This window comes from Pyxicephalus adspersus, chromosome Z, assembly GCF_032062135.1.
Source record: "Pyxicephalus adspersus chromosome Z, UCB_Pads_2.0, whole genome shotgun sequence".
In the NCBI taxonomy this organism is placed as follows: Eukaryota; Metazoa; Chordata; class Amphibia; order Anura; family Pyxicephalidae; genus Pyxicephalus; species Pyxicephalus adspersus.
The window spans coordinates 49,064,889-49,082,788 of record NC_092871.1 but is presented as its reverse complement, the minus strand read 5'-3'; the positions used below and the strand labels follow the sequence as shown (position 1 = coordinate 49,082,788).

The 17,900-nt window shown below is 37.2% G+C and overlaps 1 protein-coding gene across 4 annotated transcripts in view; it reads right to left on the bottom strand.

Annotated features, from left to right (window-relative positions):
• GPSM1 (G protein signaling modulator 1) overlaps positions 1-17,900 on the bottom strand; it is a 134,132-nt gene that overhangs the window by 84,210 nt on the left and 32,022 nt on the right. For 2 of the 4 annotated variants that reach the window (XR_011923426.1, XM_072430768.1), the window contains exons 1-7: positions 15,656-16,397; positions 11,180-11,401; positions 9,558-9,693; positions 9,123-9,265; positions 4,665-4,788; positions 3,334-3,449; positions 1,645-1,800 (exon numbers count right to left, since the gene is read on the bottom strand). Coding sequence is in view for 3 of the 4 variants with exons in the window: in XM_072430768.1 (XP_072286869.1) it covers positions 1,645-1,800; positions 3,334-3,449; positions 4,665-4,788; positions 9,123-9,265; positions 9,558-9,693; positions 11,180-11,401; positions 15,656-15,819 (1,061 nt within the window). In the remaining variant the exon portion in view is untranslated. Of the gene's footprint in view, positions 1-1,644; positions 1,801-3,333; positions 3,450-4,664; positions 4,789-9,122; positions 9,266-9,557; positions 9,694-11,179; positions 11,402-15,655; positions 16,404-17,900 lie in introns of those variants that run through there. The other 2 variants (XM_072430770.1, XM_072430769.1) reach the window with 2 other exon arrangements.

Sequence of the window (17,900 nt, the reverse complement as noted above, 5' to 3'; positions counted from 1 at the left end):
TAGCGGTATATTTGGGGAGGTCACAGATTGCTATGACATGGGGGTCACATGCACAGTTATATATATATATATATATCTTATGTTTGGGGCCCCTGGAGGCAAAGCCAGAAGCCATTTCTGTGCAGTGTTGGGAGATGAATCTGGCAGTTTTGACTTGTGTAACTGTCCTTTGTGCTGCCACTATTGCAATGTGTGTGACAATAGAAAACAGGGGCATTTGTGTTCAACATCTTATTCTAGGTCTATATTAACACTCTCAAAATAAAATAAATAAATAAAAGTTTATCAGAAAAATTAACCATACATGTGATCACTCTGATGTGTAGTCTTTTCACTTCTCTGTGTATAAAGCGGGATGGACTCGTACAGAGAGAAGGCACCAAGAACTTAATAAGAACTTAATAAGATATGATAAAAAATTTGTTTGTTGCTGGATCAGCTATGGTTGATTGTATGGAGATGTTTACAAGTCTTTCACCATCCAGAGGATCTGCTTCCTGGATGATTTAGGGTCTCACTAGAATTTCATCCTTAAAACGTATTATTTGCAAAACCTAATATATGTTATATATACATACCTACTTGTGTACAAATACTTTACTACTTCCTCTTTCTCATTAGAATATTTTCCCTTGTTTCCTGTTCTAGTGACACAACAAAACACAAAGAAGAGATCTTTGGAAAGTGAGGGTAAATCCACTCTTCTACTGTTGTCACCTAACAGGTGTTTTGATTGGAATATCGCTCCTCACTATCTGTTCCAGTTTTACAATGAATCTGTAAAATGTTGGATTTCCAGTTTAGGAAACACAGGTCCACACACTGTTCTTGGAGGAAGAAAAATGCTAAATCCACAGTTTCTGCTGGAGCTAAACCAAAAACCGTGTATTTGTCTTCATCTAATGTCTCATGGGGAAAGAGTGTCTTTACTAAAAGCAGATAAAACCTAGTGACAACTGTGGAGCCACAACATAGAAAAAACAATTCTGCTTATTTGGAAATAATTACAGTTAGGGAAATAGCATGGGGTATAATTCAACAGACCAAAGGCAAACTTGCTCAGTGTTAATGCTCACCATCTTTATCTGTGCCACATTTATAGCAATAGAAAGTGATTGAGTGCCTTGCCCTCCCCATTGCCCAGTCATAGAGCTCCCTCTTATGGTGGACTCTAATATCTATATAATCAGGACATAAACCACAAACATAAATGTGACAGGGTTTTTACTAATTCCCACTCTGTCCATAACCAGAAAAAAGTTTTTTGTTTAAAGTCAAGCATGGTGGAACAGTAAAAGACAAGATACTTGTAGCAGCGTATGCTTCTGATTCACCCCTCACTGTCAGACAAGTAGTGGATGCATGCAGAACAAAACTAAATTATCAGGGTGCAGAAGGAATTAAATTATTTTGTCTGGGATGACAGTGATGCATCCCCACAGGTTTACAAGCCTTAATGAAAAATTAGGAGAGGACTGGGGATCAAGTGGGTGCCTCAGCTGAAAGCTATAGATATTTATTAGAAATATGCCTGATGTATATTTTCTAAGCTATCTTAAGAAATGTTACAATGAAGGTTAAATATCAAGCACAGTTTACACACACAAATGAAAAAAAGAAAATTTGTAAAGTGTGGTCTCTTACCGGTCTCCCAGTTCCTGTGCTATGGAAAGGTGTTTAAGGTGGTATTCTATTGCCCGCTCATAGTCCTGAAGCAAAGTATATGTGTTCCCCAGGCTATAACAGGCCTGAGCCTCCACCGCCTGGTCTTTTAATTGTCTGGAGAGCTGCAAAGTTTTCCTGAAGAAGGAGACAGACACAGGTCGGTAAGATAAGTCTATCCTCTTTTACCCAAATTGGGACAACTGGAGAAAAAAAATAAACTAGGTTTTTTAAAAATAAATGTTTATACAGCTTTATCCACCATAAGGTCACTACTGTCTTCATATATACTTACTTAACTATTATTTTCTATAAATTCAATGAGGTCTATTTATAAAGCAGCAAATCTGATGTTTACGAAAACATTTTCTGCTTTCAATAGCAGGAATTTATTCTCCACCAGGGAAAGTTTTGGTTAATGTCAGATTCATAAATTCAATAAATGGACCCCATTTAAAGTAGTTTTGGTTCATCTACAGATATATGGGAAAAGATCAAAAGTCTCTCTCCTCCTGTCTTTTTTGTACTGGGAAGTGAAAATATATACGTAAATAGCATTATTGATTAATTCTATTGATAAGATGGATTTTTGACTTCATCCCATATTCCCTTTTAAAGAATATGCATTATTGTAGAAATACAGATGCAGACATTGCGGACCTATACTTCTAAAAATGCAAGCTGCCCTGGCAGTCATGTTAAATCCTCTGGCTTCAAAACGTTGGGTCTCTTTTCCAGATCAAGAAAGTTCAGAAAAAAATGTATATATCATTCAATGTATCAGAAAAATAAAATATAACAATAAAAAAATAAAAAAAAATCATTTTTTAGCAGGTTCTAGAATTGTCTAAATCTAATCTCATGTGGGAAAAACAATAGATTCCACTATTACCAAAAAAAGAGGCCAAAATGGAGAAGCCATGTGTGAAAATCTAAGTGCACCCCATGATTCAATAATTTGTAGAACTTTGCCTGTTAAAGTTTGCCTTTGTCAGTCCTTCATATCGTTGTGGAGGATTTGCTGTAATTAATGTTAAATAATTAATATGAAAACCCGAGACTTGTAGAATCTGAGATGTATTTCCTGGGTTTTTAGTAATTTCTCTTAGCATTGCAGTTTGACCTTGGGAAAAATTTGCTGGGATGTGTACTCCTAGGAAGCATGGCAACTGTCTTAAATGTTTTTCACTTGTGAATATTTTTTTCTACTGTAGAATGGAGTGCAGATTGTTTGTAAATGGCCTTACATCACTTCCCAGAATGACAGGCATCAACAATTGCTTCTCAAAGATCATCACTGATGTCTTTCCTCCTTGGCATTGTGTTAAAACACACCTGAATGCTCCGGACCAGCAAACAGCCAAACTTGTGTAATTATTTATAAAGATGGTCAGACTTGCTGATGGCTAAATGGCTTTTAACCCTTAAATTACTATGGAAAGGGTTTACCTAATTTGTGCACACTACTTCAGCATTTGGACATAGTCTTTGGTAAATGCATAATGAAATGGTGTAATATATTATGAATTATTGTTTGTGGGAGGATGTAGTTAACTAATTTTAAGATCTGCTAAAGACCAAGTGATTGATGTCCTAATACACAAACCTTAGGATGTGGAACCTTTCCACATGAATATATCTCCGTTATATATCAGGCTTCAGTGCACTTACTTATAATAGTCGGCAGAGGCATCAAACCTCCCAAGGAAGATGTGGGCATTGCCCAAGTTACTGTATGCCCTACGCTCTGCAGCTTTGTCTCCAAACTCTTTTGCAATGGCAAGTCTCTAGAAAGAACAGGAAGTGTTACTGTCAAAAGCAGCAAATAGATAAATTGCACAGAAGATTTACATTAGATTCCATTCCACCCAAAGCTAGACTTCAGAGCCTATAAAATGTAAGTAAAAATGTTTGTTATAGTTAACGTCAGTCCAGTGTCAGCCAGCCCTAGTATAATGCTTTTTCAGATTTTGGAAATAAATGACCCAGATACTAACCATACATAAAGGGTTTGTTTTTGTGATAAGGGATAACTATATTGTGTAACAGTAAAGTAAAAATGCAAGACATATGGAACTGGAATTCTAAAATTTTTTTTTATTTTATTTTATTGTAGAGCTAACCAATTGTTATCATTATTGGCATTTCCAGACACAAATCCAAGACCAATGATATTAGAAACATTTTACTGTTAAGATGGAGATAGAATGTGTTTTGGGCAACTACCAACTGCAGAAAGGTAGGGTTAATACTAACATTGCTACAGCTAAGGCTCACAAGAAAAATATTTACCCAGAACTATACTGAGCATATGCTTTTTCAGCACAGTCACTTGTAGCTTTATCTGCCATGCTGCTTCTTGCTAAACCATACATATAAATTGGAGCTCTAAATCCATGGGATACAACTACAGGAGTGAGTGGACACCTAACAGAAGTAAGGGGACTAATAACAGGTAAAGGGTGATTGTTGGTAGGTAAAAAGAAGATTGTCATTATTTTCCCTGCCCACCTGCCATTAGTTTCCTCCCTTCTCTCAACAGTCTCCACATATCTGTGGACAGGAGAGAGTAGACTGAGGACAGGTGGGGAAGGACTAATGACTGAGGTTAGGACTTATGATAAAAGTGTGAGAAATGACAGTTGGGAGGTGACTAACCAACAGGTGAAGGGGTACTGTGAACAAAAAGGAGGGGGCTGATTACTGCCGTTGAGAGACTGGAGAGAGGGCAATGATTTCGCAGTGACCAGTCTTGAAGATGAGCATTGTTTTCCTGCATTTGATGTGAATTCAGAATACACCTCAAACACAAATTTAAAAAATTGCATTTACCTGATATGTATTACTATGTGTTTTTCAAAAATTAGCATTTCTCATCAAGTTGAATTTTTACTGCAGGCAACCTTCATGCAAAAGAAACAGCATATAGAGGACCGGATGACAACGGGTATCAGAAATGTAAGTAAGGCAGATGTTTGCTACGGTGCATTTTAGTAACCCACCTCTTTGTGGAAAACAATGGCCTCATTGAAATTGCCTAAGAGGTAGTGTGTGTTCCCAAGATTTCCATAAGCCCGGCCCTGAGCTGCCCTGTCACCAAGTTGTTTCACCAGCTCCAAATTCCTCCTGTGACACAGAAAAATTACCAAACATGAAAAAACACAAATTTACATAGCAGAGAGAGTGTGAGTCAAACACAAATTAAATACAGTGTACACCAGTGACAAAAAGGGCCAAGCAGTAAACAAACAAATCTTCATACAGATAAGCCCACCATAATCAAGGAAGAAAATGAATAAACATACCTTTAAATAGAGAGAGAAGTTAGAGGATGATCAATTGGTAAATTAGTGAAATAAACAATTTAACAGTTGCGTAACAGTTCCAGTAGAGTGGAAAAATTACCAAGAGGAGGTCTGAGAAATTCAAAGTTGGATGAAGCCCATAAGGAGGAGTTACGCAAGGTAATGTCCGAAGATTGCGGAATAAGCCTCAGGAAATGAAGGATCATTTATTTGCCAAAGTTTGTATTAATGTATCTATTTCAACAATAGATAGATGCATTAATAAATTCCAATGGTCATTAAAAAGAACTTCTTTAATTCCTGCAAGGCGCAATGATTCCCACGCTCTTCAAAGAAAGGCTTAGCTATGCTAACAAAATCCTTGATCTCATTGCTACGGAAGATGGAAAAAGCATCCACTTTCTTGATGAAGTAGGTTTTAACATCTCATTGAGAACCAAAAGGGGAAGATCTCCTATTGGGCAAAGGGCAGTGCATGTTGTGGCTGTAGTGCATTCCAGAAATTGTTCAATTTGTTAATGTGAGGAATAAAAATGGGACCCTCCACTTTAGGTCACAAGCACAAGCATTTATTCAAGAAGCATTCCTCAATTTTAATAATGAGGTTTTGAATGTTTTTAGTGAAAAGAGTGTACAGCATGCCATCCTAATTATGGATAATGTCCCCTTTCAAAAAACTAGCCAGGTAAAGAGTTTGGTTGAAAGTAAGAGATAGCAATTCCTGTTGTATCCTGTAAAGGATTCCTGTTAAGAACATGTTTACTAAATGGAAAGAAGTAGTATGAAGAAATAGGCTAATTAATTTCGGTGCTTTATTAAAAAGCATCTATAGAGTATTTTTAACAATAAGCATGCAGAATTTCTCAATTTAATATACAAAAATGTTTAGCTTTTTGCCTAAATACCTAAAAGGAGAAAGAGTTATTGATTAATAAATAATTTAATTATTACATATTTTTATTTAATGTTGCTTCAGAAAAACTTATGGTAAAAATATTGTGGTATATTAATTTTCTAATAAATGTATTGATTTATGAATAATTAGGGGGTCTACATTTTTTTGTGAAGTTTGGATGCTAAAGTGTGAAGTTTGAATGGAAAAGTGTGACGATAAAATAAGAAACCCTGTAATATGTTAATGAATTTTCCACCTAGATTGAAAGAATGCAACATACACGCCATTTAACCACAGAACTACTGGCTAGGAAGCTGACGCTCTACTGTGTTGGCGAGTTTAAACAAAAGACAAAAAAATAAAAATAATCAGGTTTTATTTATTGTTTTTTATCAAGTGGCTATAAAGTAGTAGCATAGCATGCATAAAATTCAGGAACAGGAACTTTACCAGTTTAAAATATGAACCACATTCTTTGGTAGTTTTAAAACAAAAACAAAGCTTAACTACATGAACAAAAACAAAAGCTGGAAAACCCAAAACAGTTTATATATAAACTTGGAATATAGTTGTAGAGTGGAATAGCTGTTAAATGCACACCAAAAATAACTCATTGTAGTGTTGTTCTAAGAAGCAGAATTACTTCTGCTAGATCCTCTTTCATAGAAGCTCTTAAATCTGACTTGGGTGGGTGGCATTGCTGTTACAGTTCTAGCCACCTCACTAATAATCTCAGGATAAACAAGGATGGCTTCTTCTACAGTCAGTTTTGATGAGTGATCATACTTTTCTACTCCTTTTAATTCTTTGAAAAACTTCTGCTGGAATCTCTTTATTTGGACATTTTCTGGTCGTTTACCTTTCACGCATATGCAACGCCCCGTTACTGTAAAAGTTCAATTTTGTCCAGAAAGGAATCAAAGTCTAATTCCTAATTTGAGGAGGATGATCCTGAGTTACCAGTGCTTATAGCTTCATCCAGTGGCGGTGTTTCAGGTAGTAATCCCTTCATGCAAACTGCTACATTATAGAGGGCCTTTTTTGCAGTATCAGTCTGGTCATCGCTCAACAAAATTTGGCTCATTGGATCAACATAAATAGCAGCTAACAAGATTTAATTATCCAGTAAGAGATTCTGTCTTTTCTTCATTGAACATACAATGTCATCAGCCAATAACCCTCCACTTTTGTTCAGGCAATATATCAAGCTCTTTCATTTCAAGAAGAATTTACTAGGTGTTAAATCTTCAGATTGCAAACTCTTGGTGACAGTAAAGGGATTAGAAAGTAGATTTCCCAGTGCCTTTACTTGTGTCTACTGGCTTTTAGTTAATAAAATATTTTCAATCCAAAATGGCTCCTTTTCTTGCACGTCTTTTCAAAATGGCATCTGTTTTAGTGGCCCTGGCTACAACAGTTACTTGCCTCAGTTTGCCAATTAGAGTAGCTGGATGACGATGTTTCAATCCATCTCTTATTGCAAGTTGTAGAGTATGAACAGCATAATGCATATGTTGAATAGTAGTACGCTTAGATGCTTCTTCAACAATGTTATCCAAAATGTCACTATTTTCTTCGCTTTCACTTTGTCCAATACTTGCAGAACTGTCTTCCTTTAATATCTGTCTATCACTTTCTTCATCTACTTTATTCATTTTCTCAGTTGTGCTCAACACATTAGAAGCATTATCTGTCACAATACATAGAATCTGTTCCTTTTTCATTTCAAAATCTTCTAGAACATCCTCCACTAACTTAAGATAGTGGAAGATAGTCAATGATAACTGAAGATAGTCACTGGTATGATGTGCCTGGGTGTCCTTTACTCCTAAGGTTTGCGTTATTGTTTTATTATTTTCATTAACAAATCTATTATTAATAGCAAAATAATTGGCTGTGTGATGTGTGCATGCATCCATTTTTATGAAGACAAAATTTTCCTTCAGACCTTTTCGTAGTTCTTACTTTTTACATTTGGCCTCTTCAATTATAAGTTTCCTTATACTTTCTCTTTCCAGAGAAACACCAATTTTTTTTAGCCATTTCTTCATTTAGACCTAAAAAGGCTGGCTGTGAAAAGAAGGATAGTGGTAATCTATTTTTTACTACCATTTCAATAATGTGTTTTTGGATTTTTTCTGGTGTCATTTTTATGGTAACTTTGTCAGATATGAAGAATCTTAGTCTTGTTTGGTCTCAGTAGATTTCTGGGGGCCAATTAACTAACTTCCTAGGTGGTGTGCAAAATGATGTTAAAGTTCAGCCCTGGATGGGAGCATATATGGAGAGTGCAGACAGAACATCTGAACACACATCAGGTCATAGCACTCACCTACACCTATATCATTACACTTGTTAAACACAATATATCAGAAATTAAATGAAAACACTTTTTATAATGTACATAATTCAGATTACAATAATGTGAATGTCAGGTTGTATATTAGCTCAAATAAACTTCACACTAGTAGAAACAGAACTATAAACTGGGCTTTATTTTTACATCTGAGATGTACTTGATTATGACTATTGTTTGTGAAATAGGACATTTGAACTTGCTGTATTTTTTTTATTATAATTTAAATTTATCAGGAATCGGAACATTTTTTTGACTCCAACTCCAGGTACCCAAAATTGTCTCTGACTCCACAGCTCTGATGAGGATTGTAATTTTCTTGATGTTCAAGGAGACTAAAGGAAAAGAATGGGAATACAACAGACCAAAGAGGCCTAAATATAGAGGAGGTATTGACATGTTACTGAAACTGGGGCAACCTTAGGTGGATCAAACTACAGTTGCAGGAATGGTAAGCCTCCAGAGATGAAGAGGAGAAATAGTTTTGCCATAATGTGTAAAGTATAGAGTAAAGGGGTAATCCTACCAGTGGAGATTTTTTTGTTGGTGGGACAAAAAGCAAGAAGGGCCTAAAACCTTCCATTTTTGCAGAGTGATGGGGCCCAGATCTGCAAAAATTGGGTAATAAGGCCTTAAAAGCAAAGATCCAATTTATTGTTTGCTGCATGTAGAATGACCTTCCTAATGCACTAAACTGTGGTCTTTGGATTGTTTCCCCATTTACAGTAAGAGATCTTTTTAGGCATTTATAGTAAGGCTTAGGTAACAATTTAGGGTTGGTAGGCTGCAGTGTCAGGATCAGTATCAGGAGAATAAGGCTTAATTATTTTCCAACAATATTGTAAGCTCTGTTGATGCCTGTACTAAATATACACCCAACATTGATCAGAAACTCAGTACTTACTCATAATACTCTGTAGCTTTTAGCAGGGTCTCCTTGACTTCCTCAGAGAGGTCTCCTGGAATCTGTGGCATGTTCCACGATAACTGTTTCCCCTTGGCATGAAATACATTGCCAGCATTATACAATGCTCGTGCTTCACCCACCTGAATGCCAAAAAGAGAAGGAGAGAAGGATTAAACATTTGTAAATTTGCAAGTAACCTGACCAGGAGGGGCAAAGCAACTGGTCAGTGACTCCTATTTTCTTTCAGGCATTAACCTTCTACTTCTTATTGCCCAGCCTGCTGCATTCAAACTGAGTGACTTATAAGGTAGAGGGTTTCCAGCATATGACAACAATCGCTCTCATTTTCCAAAGGAAAGAAGAAAGGCTTGTCTGCACCCAACAGAATGTAAAGTTTCTGTACATGTTTGATCATGTTATACATTATTTTACCTTGTCCCCCTGCTCCTGGGAGATATCCAAGTGCCTCTGACAACAGGCAATGGCCTCGTCATACTGCCCCAGGACTTTAAGGGTATTGCCCAGGTTCCCACTAGCTTTGGCCTCTCCAATACGATCACCAATAGACCTACAACAAGACACGACAAGATTGTATTTTACAGCAGAAAAATGATAATATGATACACTCATGACAATTGCCATTAATGTATTGTGTACTTGTAAAAAAAATCATCAGGTCTGCACTAGCGAGAGCAAACAAGCCTGAAAAATGTAAAAGTAAGTTGTATAAATTGTGCCATTCTTTGTCTGTATCCGCCTGTATTTAAACCAGCGGTTCTGGATAAAGAGTTGAATATATGGTGCAATATTTAAAAGATTTTTATACTACAAACCAGTTACTCTGTAAGAATAGTTAGATAAAGTTAATATTCTGGCTTTATCTGGACTACAAACCCGTGGTTTTGGAGGGACAGTTTGATAAATGGCTCCATATTTTTCATTTTTTTTACAATGGACATAAACAAAGGTGAAAAATTGATTTATTTTACAATTTTAATTTACAAACATTACAAGACAAAATGATGTCTAAAACATACATAATACAATTGTGAACATATAACACATGTGTGTAACATATCAACCACTCCATCTTTAGGCTCCATCTTTACTATAAACCAACAGCCTTGGATGGAGACGAATGGCTCTATATTTAGGCACTATCTGGACTAAAGACCAACAGTTTTGTATGGGAATGTTTAGGCTGTATATGTACTCTAAAAACTATGTACTTTGGTGAAATGTGGCTAATAGTTCTATATTTATGCCATATCTATGCTCTATATGGTCATTCTGGATGGACAGTTACATAGAGGCTTTGAATTAAAGGCTTTATCATGACTAAAAACTAGTGACTGTGAATGGATAGCTAGTCACTTAGCCAGGGATATGCATAGTTTGCCACTATCTGTTGGATCCACGTGGATTTCTAGGCAAAATCTTTATTTATTTATTGTGTCCCCATTAGGATTATTAACTACTCTGTTTGTAATGGTAAGCAATGTCATCTAGGGAAAATCAAAAATGGTAATGGTGAGAATGGTGACATCTGCTCTGGGACAACTGTCGGAATATGGAATTTTCTTCACTTAGACTGATCAATAGTACATATGCAGACAGAAAAATAAAGAGTTTGGATATACACAATTGGGTAATTATTTTTTGGCTCTATGTTGAAAGAATGACAAAATACTGTGTGCCATATTTTATTAATTTAGATAATCCAGTCATGGCACTCACAGTCTCTTAAAGGAGCTCACATTGTAATATCCCCATCATAATCATATGACATTATTATTGCCTAAGGACAATTCTTGAAGAAGCTAAATAATCTACTAGTTTTTTTATTTAGGATGAAGAAGAAAAATTCCCAAAGGAAACCCCCACAAACACAGAAAGAACATACAATCTTCATGCAGATAGCATCCTAGCCAAGATTTAAACTCGGAACTCTAGTACTACAAGAATACAGTGCCATCCAAAGTTCCATTGGCCTAAACTGCTGCAATAGGCTGTTGTATGTTACAAAACATGTTTAGCAAATATCATGCTCTCACCTGGCAAGTGTCAGGTCATGTTTATGATACTCTAGTGCTTTAGGATACTCCTTCAGGTAGAAATATGCGTTTCCGAGCTGACTGTAGATGGCGCTAAGTGTCTTCAGATCCTCTGTTCCAACTTGGACAGCTGCTTCAAAGAAAGTAGCTCCAGCTTTGAAATCTCCAGCCTTACACAGGCGCTCACCCTCTAGTGCTAGCTCCAAGCAGGAGGACTCCATCCTGGGGGACAAGCAAAAAAAAAAATAGTCACATATTTTAAAGAAAATAAAAAAAGTTTAAAGTATGTGTTATTTAATGGAGGGGTGTCTCCCAAGATGGGTTCCTAGTTCAAGTAGTGTTAATTAAGCCTGATTGGGTATGATTTGAGAAACAGGGGGAGAGAGTGAGCAGGCTTTTACTAGCAATATTGTTAGAGAATTTATTTAAACAAGGGTTAGGTCCTTTTTCCAACATAGGCCAACTGTACTATTATAAACTTCAGAAAAGCTTAAAAACATACAAGTGAGTACTATAACAAAAAAATGAATGAATGAACATCTCATAATAGGAACAACAAAGATCACTCTTAACTATCAACCCTTCAGTATTTTACCTCATATATCTACCTATTCAAAACTACCTCTCATAGCGAGTTCCAATTGGGGGCACCCGGGCGCGGGCGCCCACAGATGCTTTTATCCGCTCAGACTTGTGATTACCTGTATTGAAAACTATTGTCTCATCTATCCCCCAAGGTAGCCTTAGGGGAGAAACGCGTCGGAAACTTGAGATTCTGACAAATTTATTTTTCTTGTTATAGTACTCACTTGTATGTTTTTAAGCTTTCCTGAAGTTTATAAGTTGGCCTACGTTGGAAACCCTTGTTTTAAATAAATTCTCTAACAATATTGCCAGTAAAAGCCTGCTGACTCTCTCACCCTGCTCCTTTAAAGTATGTTTTGCATAAAACATAGGGTTCTATTTTGTTCCATTACAAGAGAATTTTTCTTAGGTTTAAACGTATTTTCTTTATATTGCACTGAAGCGTGGCTTCAATACCTAAAACTGTGTTTTCTTGATTTTCCACTTTGTTTAATCCTGTCCTGTCTCTAACTTCTCCCATTCACTCTTGGCCAGACATTCCCTCCTAAAGTGTGTGCTATTTTAGAAAATGGAAAGCTACACAACAAATCAGTTTTGACTAAAAATAAAAAAAAAAATTCCCACATCTGAAAGGTCAAAGAGGCTGTTCATAGCTTTGACCACAATGTATAGAAGACATTTTCTAATTAACAAAAACCACAACGTGAAACGTAAAACATGGCCAAGAAAATATGTTTGTTTACAGGGACATGCTTGTTAGTCTTTTACTATAAAAATAATTTCTAAGAGTTAAGGAGTTGCATGTTGTAGTTGAAAAATATAGGTTGTCATTGAACTTAGATGTGACACTAAGTTTTCGATACCAGACTCTGAATACTTTGCGATTTATATCCATCACGAAGACATTTGACTCATGTACCAGAATCATTAAAAGTTTAGTCCGACCAAATATAAACTAACACTTTTTAATCGAAGTGTACTTCCATAAAAGGTATTAAAAATGTATATCAAGCACAGATAGTTTATGTATCCTAATTTGTTGTTATACATATGTTATACACACTTATACACAGCTGCTTCATCACCATCTATGCAACAGGTTAAACACAAGTCAGTAACGTAGCTGTTGTGTTTTAAATGCAATGAAGAATATTAAGGTTACCAATGTGGCTACATTTTTTTGCAGGGGTGTCTCAATAAAATGGCTGGCTGAACAGAATTACAGAATTACCCTAAAGCATAATGGATAGTTTAAATTTTGCCATGCGTGTGCCTTGTCTTACAATTCGGCAGCAGCTGGCGTGGTACAGGATGAAAAATATTGATGTAAAAACTACAAAAGGAATTAAAAATTGCACAGTAATTATCAATGTAAACTTTACATGAGAAGAGACAAGAACATTATCCTCCTGTAAGCCTGAAATTTTTCATGGGTCAACCTGGGTTTTCCATAGATTTGCATTAAATGAATACATTCAACTCATCTGGCCCAGTACCAGAATTTCAAGCAATCAGGCGCTTTCAAGGCAATAATGGCAACTAGTCTACAGAATTGAGATGCATGCAACAGAAATGCAGAAACATAGGGGTCTGTGTAAAACTGCAGAGTGAGGAAATAAAGTGTGTTGCCGGACTTATTTTGTTTTTTGTTTTCAAGCAAAGCTCAACAGTGATTTTCCAAATGCTAATCTTGTACATCGCTTTTTTTAATTTTTTTTTCTGTAGTGGAAAATAGCAAAATCTCTTTGCAAACAAATTTTAATGATGATCAGACTAAAAATTTTAGTCCTCCAAACCTCTTGCAAAAAATGGTCAATCATTTATTTCACATGCAGTAAAAGGCGCATCTTTGCCACAAATTTTTTGGACACTACATGTAACTGTTTGCCATCTCCATAAACTTGAATTAGTGTCTTTTGAAAACACCTAAGAATAGGTTTCTATAGGTTTTCTCAAGCAGTTTTTATGAATGGATTCAATTCACAAAACACAAATTTAGAATTCAATTGTGTGTCTGGGGTTCAGATGAGGAACAAAATGGGCTTTAACATTTTTTAAACTCCTGTTCTGGGCATTCTCGGAGTTCTTAGACTTGATCAAGCTCAAAAAGCAACCCCTGTCAATTACAAAGGCTCATATTTGTCATCTTGCAATGGTTGTTTCTCACATAAAAGTTCCTGCAAACGTGCATATCTTTCCACTGAATAGTAAGAATGCCAAGAATGCCACAGCACTGTGGGTTATGGACAGCATCCTTGGCTTGTAGCACTTGCAGGCAGGACACTATCTGCCTGTTTGTATGAAAAAAAAATGTGGAGGAAAAAAGAAGTTACAGATGCATCTAAAATACATGTTTTACACATGCTATGCGTTTCAGCTACTTTAAAATTTAAAGCAACATAAAACAACAAGATTTCATATAACAAGAACAAAAAACAGCACAATGTATCATTTGAAAAAACAAAAGCCAGAACTATACCAACAATTAGATAATTATTAATAAAAAAATGAATTTGAAACTATTTTTATTTCAGGAGTGCCTCAAACACATTGTCCAATTGGAAAGCCAAAATCTGAATGTTTGAGAATCTGACTTTTGGCTGTGGCCAACATAGAAGCAAAAGATAAGCAAGCTGATTTTTAAAATAAAGTCTGGTTCAAGATCAGTGTTAATTTAATGCTAAGAGCACTCTTGGGGCTCTATTTATAAAACAGGAAATCTGCCATTCCCTCAAACATTCCCCATAGAAAATAAATTACTGCCACTAAAATACAAGGACCTGGAAGATTCCCACAAGAGAATGTCCGATTCCCTGTTTTATAAATCAAGCCCTTTGTGCGAGCATTTTGAAATATTCATAAAGCCCACATTTGACACCTTTTTTTTTTCTAGTAACACTAATAAGTGAACTACTAATAAAATGCTGGAATTGCTGTAACTATGCTAAAAACAAACAGGACACTCAATTTGCCTTTAATCTAAATACTATGTAATCTATTACCAACCAATTCCAAGTAACTTCTATATGCACTTCAAGTCACATGACTGTCATACAGCTTCCTTTTTCTTTCTGTATAAAAAGCAGAAATGGACCCATGGTGTGTATGACCAAGAACTCCTGGCCTATTCATATGGCTTAGGCAATGGTGTTCCCAAACACCATATTACCAGAAACAAAGAAGTTGTAAGCTAAGGTTAGACCAAAAGCAACACCAGTACTTTGAACTACGCCCTGAGCCCTGTATGTACAGTAAATACAAGAGCTAACATTGCCCTCTTGCTTTTAAGTGTATGGGTTCCAGAGCTGCCATCTTCATCTTTGCTTAACTACAGCTGATAAGAAATAAGTAGGGCCAAGTGTGCTGGCTGAACCAGCAGTATAGTTGTGCTGGTTCAATGACTTGGGCTACGTACAAACGTCCAATGGTTCTCAGGGCCATCGGCCAGGATAATCGGCTCAGGGCCATTATCGGACGAGAATCTGGCGTGTGTACAGCGTCCGTCGTCCGAAAGACGGGCTGGCAGATTCATGGACTATGGACGAAGAATGATCCTAATGCAAGGGAAGGGGGAGAGCACGCAGCAGGGTGCCGCTCCGTCGTTTTCCCCCTCCCCTCTCGAAAGAGCAGAACGGTGCTGTTTGTACAGCACTCGTTCATGCATCGTGCAGTCCTTGGTCGTTGGAAAGGATCGTGAAAGATCCTTTCCAACAACAATAATTGCCCGTGTGTATGCAGCTTAACAAAGCAGTTTGAATCGTGATGACCTGCACCGTTTGCACCTTTAAAAAGTTGGCAATGACGTGATTCTTTCACCCCGAGAGGTTCAATTTAAATCAATTTAATTGAACAATTTAGGATTTCACAAAAGGCAATGCATGGCCTACTTACCTTTTCTTGTGCATACTTCGAGTCTTCTGTACATACACCCATAGCTCAAGAGCCATGGGCAGCAAAAGCACTCTGGGACGAGGCCCACAGTAAACAATCCGGCAGACAGCCTTTTCCCCTAGACTTAGACTGGTCCCATGATCATCCATTGGTGATCCTGACATTATACTGGCTGTATCCTTAGCTCTGAGCTCAAATATTTGAAGATGTTCTCATGGTTTATTTAGTTTAGTGGCACGTTACCAGTAGACTGCGAATAAGGAGAGGCCTCACCCTAATTCTTTTTTTGATATGAATATCCTTTGTTGATAAGAATGCAAAGCACCACAACCCAAGACTTCCAAAGGATCAGTAGTAGTACATGCAGTCACTTCGCAGATATTGTTTGCAATGCTTCCATCTATGAAATCTGTAGTTTCCTGCTATGACCAGCTGACCAGCATGCCTTTCTCTGGTCTTCACATCGAAGTCTACCAGAACCAGCCCCCCACCTCTTTACAAATGTGTGTTAATTCTTGGTGGCACCCTCCACCTCAGCTGTCACATGCAATATGCTGCCTTCGCCATGGTTTTCCTAGAGCTGTTCATTCCAGTATCGGGTTGACAGCTGATGGGCCTCGCTGTTCTCCAAAGGCAAGGTTGTCGCGACAAACGCCTCCTCTCAGCCGACTTCAAAGTCCTCTTAACTTGCTGTGATGACTTTTTTGCCCTGCTAGCAGAAACTTTTGAGGCCACAGGCCCACATGCACCTAGCAGAAGAGAGGTCAGGCGTAGCTGCTTGCGCTGACACAGGCTTTATCCCATCTGTAAGGGAGCTGAATCCTCTCTGATCCTGCAAATCTGTGATATCACTGCAAAGACAAAGAGGATCTGGGCAGCCTTCGCCATATGTTATCATTTAAGGAGCCAAATCATTCTGCCACAATCAAGCAGCAATAAACTGCAACTGATTAAACTTTTGAAAGAACTTAGCTTACTTAGTGTATTAATATCGAAGTGTTAACTGAAAGCATAACAGAATCCCATTGGTTGAAAAACAAATGTTGCCATATAAATAAAAAATATTGCTGCCATTTGGCAGAATTTGCTGCCATTTTCTCAGACACAAGAGGCTTCAAATGTTCCCTTGTCTAAGTCTGGAAAATTCTGCCATTTGAGCAGGAAATAACTAACAGATATGATAGTAATTACACTTAATTAGGTTTATTTAGGAGTAAAGACAGAGCCAATCATCTGGAGAAATATTCAAGGTACCAGTAAATGGAACTCTAACTCAGGCTAAATAGGCAAAGCACACAGAATAAAAATCTATATAAAAATCTATAGGCCTGCACACTGCATCCTCCTCTACACTCTTTATTTCAATAACTTTAATAACACATTTGAAACACATATTGCTTCGGACAATCCTGATTTCCCCCCCATTCCCACCAGTGGCAAATATACTCACTGGCCACTACATTAGGTGCACCTGAATGTTAAATCTCATCAGCCAATCACATGGCAGCAACTTAGGCATGTAGACAATTTCAAGACGACTGGTCTGATAAATGTTTCTAGCACCTTGCTGAATAGCAAAGAATTGTGGTAGTTCTAAAGGCAAAAGGGGTTATAACTTAGTACTAGCAACGTGTACCTGATAAAGTGACCAGTGAGTCTATATATGTAACCAATCTTTAGGCCATGTTCAGAAAGTGGTTGCGGTGGAGCCACTGCTTTCTCACACTCCTACTATGCACTCTCCAGTGAGACACTACATGAAGTGTCCCATCCATGGCCAACTCTGAAAAACATTCATAATGTGCTTCTTTAAGAACAAGTGTGGAAGAGGCCAGAATATAGTTCCTGTGCCTAATTTTTGATTGGACAAATTGCAGCCTAAGGTGCCTTTTTTCTAGCTGGCAGGAGTGGCACCTAATGTGGTCTCTTGCTGTTGTATCTCATCTGCTTCAAGGTTTGATGTGCTGCACATTCAGAGTTGCTCTTAATCATACCTCATTTGTAACAAGTGGTTTCTGTTGCCTACTTATCAGCTCCAACCAGTCTGGCCATTCTCCTCTGCAAAGCATTTTCACCCACATAACTCAAACAATTTAAAACAATTTTCTGTAAACCTTAGAGATACGCAGGGTGTGAAAATCCTAGCAGATCAGCAGTTTTTCAAATAGCCTGCTCAACACCAGCTCAAACCAGTCTGGCATCAACAAAGCAATTTTGCCCAGAAATTGCCACTTACTGGATAATA